Source organism: Botryllus schlosseri, chromosome 4, assembly GCF_051294905.1.
Source record: "Botryllus schlosseri isolate E-star chromosome 4, Bs_hap1, whole genome shotgun sequence".
Lineage (NCBI taxonomy): Eukaryota > Metazoa > Chordata > Ascidiacea > Stolidobranchia > Styelidae > Botryllus > Botryllus schlosseri.
The window spans coordinates 29250143-29264718 of record NC_137239.1 but is presented as its reverse complement, the minus strand read 5'-3'; the positions used below and the strand labels follow the sequence as shown (position 1 = coordinate 29264718).

Genomic DNA, 14576 nt, shown 5'->3' with positions numbered 1-14576 from the left:
GTAGGTTAACTTCACAGTCATGACAGTTTGAAGAAAATGCTTTGAATCTCTTGATATAATAACAGTCGGGTAGGCAAAATCGAGTATACCTCAGTGATTCGATTATGAATCGAGTATTTGACTTTGAATCGTGTCGAATTTTCGATCATCGTTCGTTATCACGTCACATCGGTATGAAAATTCTGGAAAGAAAAAATATGTGCCTTTCTAATCTAATACCAGTTCTACATCATTTGGTATTTTTAGACCATGCCTATTTCATTGCACGTTACCACAATACTGTAAATTGATTACGACTTCTCAGATATGTCATTTCCACAAACGTGCTTAGATTTATACTACATGTTTCGTATGCTGCGATTCGACCAACCGAGATTTACAGCTTTCCACAATGGAAAATACTATCGAAACTATCATTCTCGGCGGTAAATTAACTCTTATAGTGGCAAGGATCTTATAATTTCGTTACTCGAAAATATCGTCTCTCACAACTCGACTCGAACCATAAGAATTAATGCTCGATTCAGACTCGAACACTCCGGTCGTTATGCCCAGACCTAATTAGCATTGAGCAGAACTGTAAGTAGGCTAAACCATCACAAAACAAGTTGATCGCGGAATTAGAAGATCAGGAAATTGATGCAGCAATAATCCAGCAAGGCACTTTTTGAAGTTGACGAAATTATTATACATTTTTAGACACTACAGATATTGACAACACTTCATTTGACACCGTGCTGCGCCTCTTTGTGACGTCGCAAGTCTACTTTCCTTTGAAACGCCCGGTCGCATAGAGTGCAGGCGAACGGCTTGAATCCTGTGTGTTTTCTCATGTGCGTTATCAGATTGGAGCTTTGACTGAAAGCCTTTTGACAGATGCGGCATTTGTGAGGCTTCTCACCTGCAATATGAGGTCGGCAATGGGGTAAGTGAAAAACAGAGGGGTTCCGTCACGAAGTAGGCCAACTACTACTTTTTCGGAGTACTGAAGTCGGTTTGGCTAACTTGCAATGCTGAATCAACCGTGATTGTGACTTCAGACTAATTCCACTTCCAGTTATCAGTTTTTTTTGACAAATCCACTCGTTTTTGCCATTTGGATTTTGAACAGTAGGAAAATACCTTAGGGACAAGTTAGCATAAATTGAACAATTAAAATTCTAATAGTAACCGCGTAAAACAGAACTTGTTTCACTATAACTGCATATATATTCGAACATTCTACCTATGTGTGGTGCTAATAGTCATTTTGGGTTGGTCTTGCAATTACAAAAGTAGCCAATTCTGATTAATTTCTAAAAATATAGGACTTACTTTTTGAAACTATTTACTCGAGTACTTTGAGAGCGTAGCCTACATTTTGTACTTACGCATGATATAATTTTGACATGTCTTTGAAATCGCTAATTCTTCTTGTAATTGAGTGTACATTTAGGGGTTGCTGTTTCATATACTTGAGTAGCAAAGCGGATTACTTTGATTACCTCCGGGGAAGATTCCATTATAACTGGCTCTATTTGTTTAGAAATATAAAGATATTCTAGTATAGATATCTCCCTAATAAACAGTGCGTTAACTGATAGAATCGAATCTATAGAGATATCCCTGATAAGCAGGGCGGAGAGTGGCAAAGCTTATACCTGTGTGAATAAAAGTGTGTTTTTTCATATCCGACTTCTGATGAAATCGTTTCCCGCAGTAAGGGCACGGGAACGGACGCGTGTCGCTGTGTATCAGCAAATGAGTCGACAAAGTTGATGATCTCTTGAAGGTTTTGTGGCAGATGTGACATTCAAACGCCTGGAATATGAAAGTAGTTATGTCATGAAGGCTTTCTAATATTAATAATCGGGATTTCTAATATTTCCATCAGATCAACATACAGAATGCCGAGATAGGAAACTAGAAAAAATTCAGCTTTTCAAATTTAATAATAATTAGGATGATTACTACACATTTTTTTCTAAATTCACTATTTTTGCACACTTTGCACTATAATTGCTCCAGAAGCTAGATTTCAGCCGACGTCTACTTCACAAATTTCCGTTTTCTGGCAAAACTACGCCTAAATACTTTTAGTAGATTCTTTTGTACTTGCTTTGAAATCACTACTTGTACTTGTTACTTCTACTACTACTACATGCTCAACTTTCTCAATTAGTCATGATTTTATAGTTCTTCTAAGCCAAAGTTTTCATTGTTTTAGGTTAAACTAGCAGCAGATTACTAACTTCTACTTGTACTTGAGTAGAATTTAACTACGTTACTTCTAATTCTAATTGAGCACCAACGATGAATGCTTCCTACTAGTTCCTACTAGTGGACCCTACGCTTGAGTTCAATACAACCAATAGGTTCGCTTACTTTATCCTTGCCGTGAGTGCTGCGATGTTGGCCTAGCGACGCAGCATGGCCGAAGCTTTTGTGGCAAATCTCGCAACTGAACGGAGGCCGGCTCGCCCGGACGTGAATCTGAAATTAAGGAAATAGATCTCATAATCATGGCTTTACGGATCCGCATCTAAACTCTTCGATCAACTATATGGCCAGACTTGTACAAACTACAAATCTATGTAGTTGGCGGGCAACTAAATACTAGTTTTTGGAGTGGATATAGTTCTAGTTGCTAATTCTGATAAGTGAGTAGTTATAGTTATGTTTGTGCATATAGAAAAATTAGTTGCCGAACAGTTGCACAGTTGCCGAATTAATTTGGCGGGAGATACCGGTGTTCTGTTGTGTGATATTCTTCCAGTCATCGCTAGCTCAGAAGTATCACTACTATTAATGGTGTAGCCAAGGGAAGGGATTTTGTATTAGAAAGCCCTCCCATTTCCTGTTTATTGTTCATTTCAGTAAGCCTACATGTGGAAACTCCTCCGATTCCGATAAAACAAAAATTAATGAGTTGCTGCGGAATCTAGTTAGTTGTGTTTTAATTGGTTAGTTGCGGATTTTCAACCGTCTTATTTCTAGTTCTAGTTCTAGTTCTAGTTGCGCATTGTACGAGTCTGGCAATGACTTTGAACAATCAAACATTCGCTCAAGAATGAAAGAATTCGTCATTTCAGGAAGGTTTTTTTTTTCACTGAAACTCACCTCCAAACCGTTTGAGGAGTTCATATCTTCCTGGCAACTCAGGGAAGTGTTGATGAGGTCATGCTGCGGGCTGTGGTTAACCTGGCTCGGTGCGGTATGCCGAGGGAAGTTATACATCCCCGCAATGGGTGATGATCTTTGTGAAGATATTGCGAGTTGCGACGCCATCAGTCTAGCCCTCATCTCTTCCAAGGTGGACGGTGGATAGCCAAAAGAGCCGCCCAGTTGATACAACGGCAGAAAACGTAGAAGTGACGAAACGCCTTCGTCTTGCGTTGTCATTTCTGAAAATTAGGCTACAATTAGAACGAGTGAATTCGCAAAAACTTGAAAATTCAATGCATTCCTAATTAGAAAGATATAAAACACAAATCAAATTCAGCTCATATCAAATCAGATTTCATTCGCACGAGCACAAGAATGGCAAATGTCTGTATACCAGGCTTTCGCAATACACGGTCCTCCTGTACCATTTTCAGGATAACAAGAAGTAAGAGTAGAATTAAGTTGAAATGAGAGTATAGAAACATTTCACAAATTAGATTAGATTAGAGTACCTCTAATTAGTCTAATTATAGACAAGTATGACTGTAGATATTGTATGACTATCTAGCTGTCAAAGTCTGCTAACGACACAACGGGAGTCGATTGAGGACTGATTCTTGCGACGGCTGTGACGTCACTATGTCAGCGTCATATGTTATGCGTTACCTTGACCGCCGTTAGCTCGGAATCTCTGTTGCAGTAGCGCGTTCGCATTCATTAGCGCAGAGCAGTAAGCTGGTAGCCGCAAATCTGTCGCTATTTTACCTGAAACGCGAAGGCCAACATTGTAGAAGACGATGAGGATCGTTTGATGATTTATTTATATTACCCAGTAGAACGTTCCAAGGAAGCGCTGGGCCAAAAGGCGCCCACTGCGGTAAATCGAATGGAAACGTTGATTCCATACCGTGTGTGGACCCTGCAAAGAAAATGAATTCATTCTTGTCAGAAATAACGATATATACAATACGTTTCCGAAGACTGCATACGTCGTCGATAGGCCTATGTCATGACAAATATATGGTGAGTCTGCAATACCTTTAATAGAGTGCTGATACACTGAACATCAATAGTGAACATGAACACGTATATAGCTCACAAATTGAATGGATACAGCCGGTCTGAAATTCACCTACTGTTCTAGCCACGTTTACTCATTGAATACTCCTAGCATCATGACATAGGTGAGTTCTCACCGCAGTGCTTATGCACTGAACATTGAACACGTATAGGGTATAGCTCACGAATTGGATGGCCGCAACCTGCTCGGAATTCGCCGACTATATTCCACACACGTTTGTTCAAATAAAAGTGAATTTTATGTTTACAATTTGCTCACTGACCTTTGCAGTATAATAATATTCGTCAGATTATATATTTACCTCCGCTCAAGACACATAATGTGCAATGTGATGTTGATGAACAAAACTCTATCATCACGTTGTTGAATTTCTATTAACATTCGCATATCGTGTAATCGCCATTTGTGACTTGATCGTCATTGCATGTTGCACAGTTTTGTTAAATAAATCACAACTCACGTTTGCTGCACTCGAGAGCTTCCACCGGAGGCCTCCAGAGCTCGCGCGATGCATTTTCCATTTTTTGAGTTTCGTAAAACTTTTCTCGAAGTTCCCCCCACTCTTGAAGCGTGCGATTCGAGTGTTCTGGTTTTACTACAAATAAAATATTCAGGTAAACAGAGATATTAGCTCGAAATGGATATAATTTGATAATCTAAGATTCGCTGCACTGTCCAGAAGGTCAAGAGTAACGAGACTTACCTTTTGTTGAAATCGATTTTTCCATGGGTCTCATAGCTATGTAACTTCTCTATTAATCTGTTGTGCTGGGTATAAAAAAGCGACAAATTAGTCTTTAATTGCTTGAACAGCGTCATCCACTTATATATGTGCCCAGCGCAATATAGTAGCTTTTCAAAACACAGTTTCTACTTCAAAAAGGTGCCATGATCCAACACTCGTGTTATCGCCCCAATCAGGCTATAAACAGCTGATCGCACTCTCAGTCGAACAACGGATGATATGTTTGTTTGTGACGTGATAATCTTAGAACACGATTGGTATTGTGAGAGAGCAGCAGGTGGATTGCTCCCGCTATCTGCGATTTACTTTCCACGTTGCAGGAAAACAAGGGCTCTGAGTTCAACTTATCTTTATGTCTGTCAATTCTCAGTATGATTTGGTCACATGACCACGCAATACATACCTTGGTACATTATCTTGCCTTGTGCTGACCCAAAACAATACCAAAAAAACAGTATTCACTGGGATGACAAACCAAACAAATTTTGATACACACACGTCATACATGACAACTAATATGCATTCAAAACGAAGCCAAGGCAAAGATTTCTGTTGATATTCACTAAAATTCCTAGAAATTTTACAAATTGTATTTTCCTTTGATTAGGTTTTATTGTATTGGAGGGAAACGATAGGGCTGTTATGTTTCCGTGAATATGTCGTTATATGATGATTTGGTTTTGAATTATTTTGCGTCATTTAGGAAACAAGATTTTAAACAGTTCACCTCCATCTCTGCAGGCATGATCATAAAAATACGATAAGAACTGATCTCAATTAATTAACGATACCAAGAGCCCCTCTGACCTTTGGATAACTAACCTCCTGTGTATCACTGACTTATAATCTTACACCCTCGGAGCTACAAGATGACTGATGAAAGGATGAACCTCGCCCGGCATTTTCAATCCGCTGTGCGAGAGAACCCGTCCGCCATTTTGATTCTAAAGCTTTTCGGCTGTTTTTCTTTTCATACACAAGGAATAAAAATAAATTGGCGGGGCCAAATAGCGACGCCAATCATTGATGTGTTGGCTTCTCTCGACGAAGAACAATATCGAGTAGGTTAGCTCGGTGATTCGATTCGTAATCGAGTACTGTATTACGCTTCGACTATCACTCATTTTGACTGAGTAGGGATGATATGATACGCTCATCTAAGCCAATTGAAGATAATTTGGAATTTTTTCGACAGTACATATTTGATCACACACTTTCTGACAATGCCATGGGTTGATAACGACTTCGCAGAAATCCCATTTCCACTAACGTGCGTATATCTTTGATACATGCTTTGGATGCTGCAATAAGACTAATTGAGTTTTTAAGGGTTAAAAGTATAGAAACTAGAATTCCCGTTGATATAATACAACTCTTAGTAGAAAGACGACTCTGACTACTCGACTGAAATCATCGTAATTCATACTTGATTCATATTTATTTACTAATTTCATACTGCTCAGTCCAACTAAATATTACTAAAACTATTTGCTGAGGCTGATATTTTGAAAATGATATTCATACTGATGGTGACAACTCTGATTCGGTAATTTTAAAATGATTCCAATTTACAACCAAATAATAATTTCCTCACTCATAGCGGAAACTATGAATTTGTCCTAATCCCAGAAAAATTCCAAACGACCTAACCCTGGTTACGCCATGCACATATACAGCTACGCAGTCTTGCATCTGTCCGACTATGTAAATTATCCCACGTACTATTCCCTTTGACCAATGATTGACAAAAGTGTGAACGGCTCTATGAACTGCAAACAACATTTATGAGTCAATCCGATAACTGACGTCATATTGTCCTCGTACTTGGGTCACGAAATTTAATGACAACAAAATTTTATTTACTCTTAACCGTGATTTATCAAGATATTAGGTGAAGTGTGGTGAATTATATTTGGTTCAAAGAGCATATTCAATTGTATAATATATTCACATGGATATAAACTAGAATACTTTCGACTGACTCTGGTTAGGGATAATCGTCAGCGACTAGTAGCGAATTCAAATAAAATTGCATATCAATCTTTTCAATTCTCTACTAGTTGCTGACGATTACCCCTGGCGAGTGTTTATTCGGGATAATTCGATATGAATGTATTATTCAATCTTACATTGCAGTTCTGTACCTCCGAGAAAGAGCATATTCGCCCCAAACAAGTGTTGCAAATCACTCGCCTTGCTGGGCAGATGCGGAGCACGGGCGCTATAAGTTTCCCGGATTTTAAACTGCGCATTAAAAATTGAAGTATTCCATTTTGTGAATGAAATGTTGTGTCTCGCGTCCACTTTGTGCCGCCATGAATATTAGATGGTCCGGGATGCGTTTCCCGCGAATTTAATCAAATACAAGATTGCCATGAAAATTTTATGCGATCTCTTTTGATTGGCGTTCAGGTGTCATGGCCGATAAATGCATCGTTAATAGGAGCGTGTGCCACTGCGCTTGATCTTATGACTTGAATTGTTATTACCTGTGCCAGCATTGTCTGCAGAGAGAGAGAGAGAGAGGGGGGGAGAGAGAGAGTCATATGTTATTCAACCATGAACTACACACGGCATTGTTAATACTCATACAAGTCATCAAATGAAATCGTTTTCAATTACCAAACTGATATTAGATCAGTGGTTCTAACCTTTACCAAGTTGACCAACACTACGCTAATCCGTAACCCCAAATTTCCTCCGGGTCGCAAAACCAAAACTTTACCACATTTACACATCCAATACAGGTACAGAAAATGAACTGTGCAAGTGTGCATCAACTACAATGTTATATGAAGAAAACCACTAAACATGATTTTCATACGAAAAACAAACAAAATAGAATGAAAATTTCGTGCAAATCCGTGTGAGACTGTTTAAGTAGGGTTTTTCCTGACCTCCGGCGAACTCCTGAGGCTGTGTCAGTGAACTCCGGTCAAGAACCGCTGCATTAGATGGTATTGACAGGGACACCGAAATGAATTAAGTCTTCAAGGTGGGGTCACCCATACATATTTGGATGTAGAAATCAATTTCTTCTCTCATTTAATTCGCAAAATAAAAGGAAACACAAAACCAAGAAGTTATATCAGAGCGACACTAAAATAAAGGAATATATTCGGTTGCTAACACTGTAATCTTGAGTAAGCAGACATTAGCGATTTGACCAAAGTACACACAGTGCTGATAGAAACATATTAAAATTGGAAGCTTGTTTGCTACGTATAGTTGCGTACATATCTTCATCCGATTTCGTCTTAGGAAAGGGAAAGAAAAAACATTAATAAAACGGATATCCACTTCACTGTCATGTTGATTTCACGGAAGAAAAACGAAGCAATTTCAATCCTTTCCCATTTTGAACCTTATATCGAGGATTCCACTGAAAATGAATTTTCATATAGTCCGCAGTTTAATCAAACGGAAGATTACGTTAAAAATTGATGCACGCACTTGATTGACGTTCAATTATTCAGCGGCAATACGGCGTAATGCACTTTGTATCCAAACAAACGCGAAACGTTTTCAATTCGGCGATATCATCGATATCGCGGAAAATGAATTTGTAATCCGCTGGTATTAAGAAGCCGCCTTTCAAGCGTGGGAAGCCAACGAGTGTTTTTTTTTTGCATTCAATAATAAGGTTAAAGCCAGTTTAGGTTTACAAACGCATAAAAATTCCTTTCTGCCAAATTGTCGGTTGATCCTGGAAATTTTATACTTTTTCAAATCAGACCATAGAACAAGAATTATAGTTACTCAGTTTTCTCCCCAAATTAGATTGGAAATTGAATTCCGAAGCATAAAAAATACAATAGAAAGAAAGTTAAGTTAAGTTTATATCAAATCGGAGTTTCTTCTCATAAACCCGAGAATAGTAAATGTCTGTACACCTGGTTTAACTCGTTTAGCACAATACAGTTCTCATGTAGCATTTTCGGTAAAACCAGAATTGACATTAGAATTGGAATGAGAGAATAGAAACGTTTCACAAATTAGAATATAATTAGATTCCCGGAATTTCGCCCTAGTCTGATTAGGCGACCGGATTTATCTGAACCCGAAGCTGAACTCGGCTCTCGAACGAGGTCACGTGATCCGATGTTTGTCCTTCTCGCAACAAGTTTAACTTCCGCCATCATTAATTCGTAATCGCTCTACTAAACGGCATCTGCGCTCCGAGAGTTGCGATAAGCTTCAAGTGCGCGGCGGAAATTCATCATTCGGCCTGAAAAGACGACGCACGCCACTTCTTAGTTGTCACTGTACAACGAACAAACACACCTGTCATACTTTGACATCCAGGGCCATATGACCCGCGTCCCGCATTTCCGTCACTGCATCTATGTGCAAATATACATTATGCCTCTTTAGAATTACCAATATACTCCGTGAAGAAGCCTTAACAGATGTCATTGCGAGTGCGAAAGTATGACGACTGTGTTTCAAGTCGTTTAGGAAATGCTGCACACAACGACTGCCGGAATTGCGGTGGTGTTTACAAAAGGTTTATTCGATGTATACGATGTCAGCGCTCGAGATTAACGGACCACGATTTGACTTATCGGCCTCGTCTACCTTCACGTACCACTTTATTTTCGTCGCTTGTCCTCTTATGTAATCTTCTTTTGACTTTCAATTCAGTGTGCATTGTACATGCCTCTTTTCTGCATGTTCTAGGTCAGTGGTTCCCAACCTTTTTCGACTCATCGCCCCTTATCACACTCGACTTATCAAACCCGCGTCTACTTTTGAGTTGACATTATTATCGCGTCATATGCAGAATATGCCATCTTCACGTGCATTTTTTGGCCGTCTCATTTAAAATATATCGCACTGGATGTGCTAACATTTTCGCCCGGCCTTGTTTCTCAAAATCGCCCACTGGGGGAAATAGCGCCCACGTTGGGAACCACTGTTCTTGGCCGAAGTGGGCGTCTCACTGAAATACTACTAAAAGTCGTTGCGACTTTCTTCTATAGTTATTTTGCCGATTCCTTGAGGCGTTTTGAAACGATGAAAATTATTGATAAACTGAATTAAAACTGGAAACAGACCAGGCTATACGATTTTAGTAAAAGAATGTACCTTCGTACCCATCGTTTGTTTGTTTGCGCCCTCGTGGTGTTTTGTCAACTACTATGGTTATTTACATCAGGGCGATATTCTTCAACTTTACTCCGTAGCTGTCGACTTGTAGTACGGCCCACTTATAGGCTTTTCATGAAATACCGCGTACGCGGATGAGATGGCGAGGAGGAGCCTAGATAAAACTCCAACACTCAAACCCAACACCCAAAAGGTGGGACACGATAATAGTGCCTATACCTCAGACCTACACCACGATATAAATCGAACACAACATTTAAATCTACATCTAAAGGATGCTTGGAAATTTAGAATAGCCACAAATGGAGGACCGATGGACCCAGGAAGGTATGCACGTAGAATTTATAAATATAATTTACACCCTGAATCAACCAGAGCCGTTTATTTCGCTAAGTATTCAATAAAACAAAGCCAGCGATTCAATATATAAAGAGAAAGAAAAACGGCGACTGATAATGATGATTGACTCGAACCTTTCAATAATTAAGTCGAAATACACAAAGAAGGAAATACTATTCAGCAGGGTTGTAATGACTCGAGTCATGACTCGACTCGAGTCGGACTCGAGTCACGATTTTCGAATGACTCGACTCGACTCGAGTTATTTTCTCAAAATACAGAAATGACTCGACTCGACTCGAGTCAATCTGTGTATTGACTCGACTTGGACTCGGGTCATTGCGCATGACTCGAAGCAAGTCATTGACTCGAGATTCAGACGGCGAAGACCGACATTTCATTGTAATTTCGAAGTCAACACACTATTGGGATTTCGTTCAATGGTACTGGTGCTTGAAAATGCGACCAGAAACTGCTAAAAGTGAGGAAAATGGATATATTATAAATGCGAACCATTCAATATCACCAAACAGAGTTAAAAAGTGGGTTTAGGAAGACTTCAACTGGAAACTGAGCAGTCAACACAATGACTTGGACTCGGACTCAAGTCATAATACCTTGACTCGGACTCGATCCACTGTTCGCTGACTTGGACTCGGACTTGACTCGGTGGAAATTGAAAATGACTTGACTCGAGTAAAAAATTTAAAAGTGAGATTGACTTGTGACTTGGTTACAACCCTGCTATTCAGTATTCAGTCGCTTACTATTCGATCGACACCCCGAGAACTGGGTTTTATAATTTTGAGGTGTTATGTTCGGTTACGCGTACCACCTTTTGAGTGGGAATAGCCTACACATTCATTTCGCTAAGACTGTACAAGTGTACAATGCACAATACATAAATCGCGGTAAGAGACTGCAACGGTTTAAGAATCTTCGCGTCCAGGCTGTAGGCAAGATCAGATGGCATCGAGCGTTGTGACTCTACGGGACAGGGGGAGCAGACTCTGGGTAGACACTTTCTTGAAGATGTCTGACGTATATACCAGCCTGTTGAACAGATCTTGCACGATAAAACGAGGTAATCTTTGAAGCGAGCGCTATACCGTTGATTACAGGCCTCGACAAATGTTCGGCACGAGCCACTCAACCTGTTATTTGCGCAACGCGTCATCAGCGATAATCGTGTAACTGTCGAGCGTATACAAACATCGTTATTATTAATAATTCACATTGCCGATATTAAATTTGACACAATGTAATCTAAGGCTCAAGTACTGCCGAGGATAGATGTTCATTATCGTCGCGTAAGACGTATGATATTCGATTCTATTGTTGCACTAAACATATGGGTGTCTCGCGGGAGCAGCATATGAAAGATGTCCGATTTGTCAATCAAATTTGTAATAACATTCGACCTGGTGAAATTGGACTTGCGATTTTTCAACACAGCATACGACCTGCGTAACCTTCGATTGTGACCTGCGTAACCTTCGAATGTAGTGGGTGCCTGATTGGGCACATTTACGATGCGACCAGAAACAAATCAGTGAATACACTACCATGTGTTGCGAGCATGGCATGCCCTAAATCAGAACAAATGGCAGGTTGGATCAGAACTGTATTACAGACAAGCAATTCATTTTGCGTACCACATACATGTGTAGTGAACATCCGATTGCTTGGATGGGTAGTCCAGAATCTCAAGCAACGATTACCACGACCTGACAAAACTGCTTCAAGTGGAGGTAAAAATGATTTTTTTCAAATCCAAAGTACTCGAGTAAGTAAGTTTCAAAATGTAGATTTGGTCGCGGGGTCGTATATATAGCCTCCATCTAGCTCAAGGGCTGGCAACATACCGCCCGCGTGCCGGATACGGCCCGCGGAGGCTTTCCGGTCTTACATAATAATGCGGTCGGAGAAAGGTGGCCATGAAACTACTTGTGGTGTTCAGGTCAACATACATTTGCGAACAAACATTTCCGACAAAGAAAATATACAGACAAAGCTGAGTTCCTATCTAACTGATGCTTACGTGCAGCCTTTACCAATGGCTTCTCGTGTCATATGCCACCAGAGTTCAAAGAACTGGTCGGCAACTTTGATCGACCACAGATCTCATTCACTTCAACAGCTATTGAAGTATATTACGTTAATAAATTCATTCAATAGGCCTACTGTTTTGGGCCTCTGTGGTTTCAACATAAAATTCACAATATATACGATTTTATAGGTGTATAAAATATTGTATATAGGTATAGGTCAGGGGTGGCCAACCTGTGGCCGTAGAAGGAAATTTGTGCAACCGTTGACACGTATTTCAATTAGCATGTGTTGGCGGCCATCGACATGCCATTTCAATTTACGAATTGACTCTCTAATTTAAGAGAGATTTTATTATATCTTGAAATTTTCTTCAATGCGACTTCATTTTTCGATTTTATTATAGTAACCCCCTTTGCAATCTGAGACCCATAGTACAGATGCGAACAGCAGAGGAAAATGATGCCCCCATATAGAAATACAAACTCAAAAGCATTTGTTCCCCACTATACCGACAATCCTGATGGGGGCCAAGAAATAACCGCGTGAAACGAAGTGGTTAATAACAAATGACCCAACCAAGATGCATCATTTATAGCTTGCCCCAAATTTTCGAAAACACCCTCTCCATCAATGGTACCGGTGAATCTGATCACATGGGCTGATAAACGATAAATGTATAATAGTAATATGTTAAACCATCAATATTAATGACGAAATTAACTAGTGCAGTGGTTCCCAACCTGTGGTACGCGTACCACTAGTGGTACGCGAAGGTCTTCTAGGTGGTACGCGAGTAGATTCTGTTGTTTTATTCGGCCGAAGGGCGTTATTAGTTCAGGTGCGGTTAATTTTGTATTTTTTGAAGATTTTTGACTAGTGACTAGAACAGTTCCATGCATCCCATCAACCCTGGTTGATAATGTCAAGTTTAATATAATTTGTTATTACTAGGGCGATTTTTTGACATGTCAAAAATATATCAAAATTTTGTCAAAATTTAAGCGTTAGGTCAAGAAATTGTCAATTTGACCCTCTATTTCGTTTGTATCGTAGATTTTGCACTGTCGGTGAGCTTATTATTTGATATTTTACAGCTTGTAGCCTACTTTATAGGCCTACCGTTGTGGAGGGCCCATTGTCTGCTCATCGTGAATCATAAACGGTCAAACGAAACAAATAGGTTGACAATTGACATGATGTTGTGGTCAACGAACCGCTATCTGAAGTAGGACTGCTTGGGCATTGCATGGTACTTATATCAAGAAACGCATGATGAAAAATTTTGAAGTATACAATATTGTCAGAATGACCCAGCACGGTGTGTCTACAGCAGTGTACGCGCAACTTCAGTGTTGTCAGCCAACAAATGCTGCTGTTGAACGTTCTTTCTCCATTCTTGGCAAGCTACTACTAAGGACAGACATTTTCTACCCGGGAATGCAGGAGATTATCTTTCGTTGTACTACAACAAATTTTAATTAACCCTACCATAATACGTGGTGTACCTACTGGAATTCTTCATACGGCCAGATATAGTAGTTTTATCATATAAAAATTTTCAGTTATAAAGTAAAAAACGCGTTTTCAGGCCAAACTACTTTGTAAGGACAAACAAACCCAACCAGAAATGAATATAATTTCTACAATTTTATCATCAGGTGCGAAAACACTTAATTTGAGGTCAAAATTTGGTCAAAATTAAGCTTTTTTAAGGTAAAAAATGTCAAAAATTTGATTTTTAAGGTCAAAATCTTCCGTTTTTAAGGTCAAAAAAATCGCCATAGTTATTACACCCCACCTAGGTCGAATACGTGATTATGACGTCATAAATGGTGGAAACATTTTGACCGCCAACTTCGTTCGTAACTTATGTAGGTGGTACGCGAGCACTGCATAAAACCTCGAAGTGGTACGTGGGTGGAAAAAGGTTGGGAACCACTGCACTAGTGAATCTGAAAAAAAAAACAATTTTCATACCAGGACCACTCGCGATTTCGGTGCGTATATTACGCCGATATCATTGAATAGATTATCCCGACGTACACCGGAAATGGACATTTACAGTTTAACGTGGGTATTTAGCGTCCAGTTAGTTCATTACGACTA

The 14576-nt window shown here is 39.6% G+C and overlaps 2 protein-coding genes across 2 annotated transcripts in view; one reads left to right on the top strand and one right to left on the bottom strand.

Moving 5' to 3' along the window:
* LOC145438036 (uncharacterized) overlaps nucleotides 1-14576 on the top strand; it is a 122523-nt gene that overhangs the window by 17317 nt on the left and 90630 nt on the right. The gene's annotated exons all lie outside the window — the stretch shown is intronic.
* Nucleotides 398-5853, bottom strand: LOC145437752 (zinc finger protein Gfi-1-like). The gene is made up of 8 exons (XM_080315043.1): nucleotides 4929-5853; nucleotides 4686-4820; nucleotides 3974-4063; nucleotides 3811-3909; nucleotides 3100-3383; nucleotides 2365-2472; nucleotides 1641-1800; nucleotides 398-901 (listed from the first exon to the last, which is right to left on the bottom strand). The coding sequence occupies exons 1-8, from the start codon at nucleotides 4960-4962 to the stop codon at nucleotides 723-725; spliced, it is 1089 nt and encodes a 362-aa protein (XP_080171169.1). The 5' UTR covers nucleotides 4963-5853; the 3' UTR covers nucleotides 398-722.

Bases quoted from the DNA above. Each gene is read 5' to 3' on its own strand.
- LOC145437752 (XM_080315043.1), bottom strand. From the start codon at position 4,962: ATGAGACCCATGGAAAAATCGATTTCAACAAAAG. The intron at 4,064-4,685 runs GTGAGTTGTGAT...TTTTCTTTGCAG, and splicing joins AGCTCTCGAGTGCAGCAAAC to GGTCCACACACGGTATGGAA. The intron at 902-1,640 runs GTATAAGCTTTG...CTCATATTGCAG, and splicing joins ACACACTTTTATTCACACAG to GTGAGAAGCCTCACAAATGC.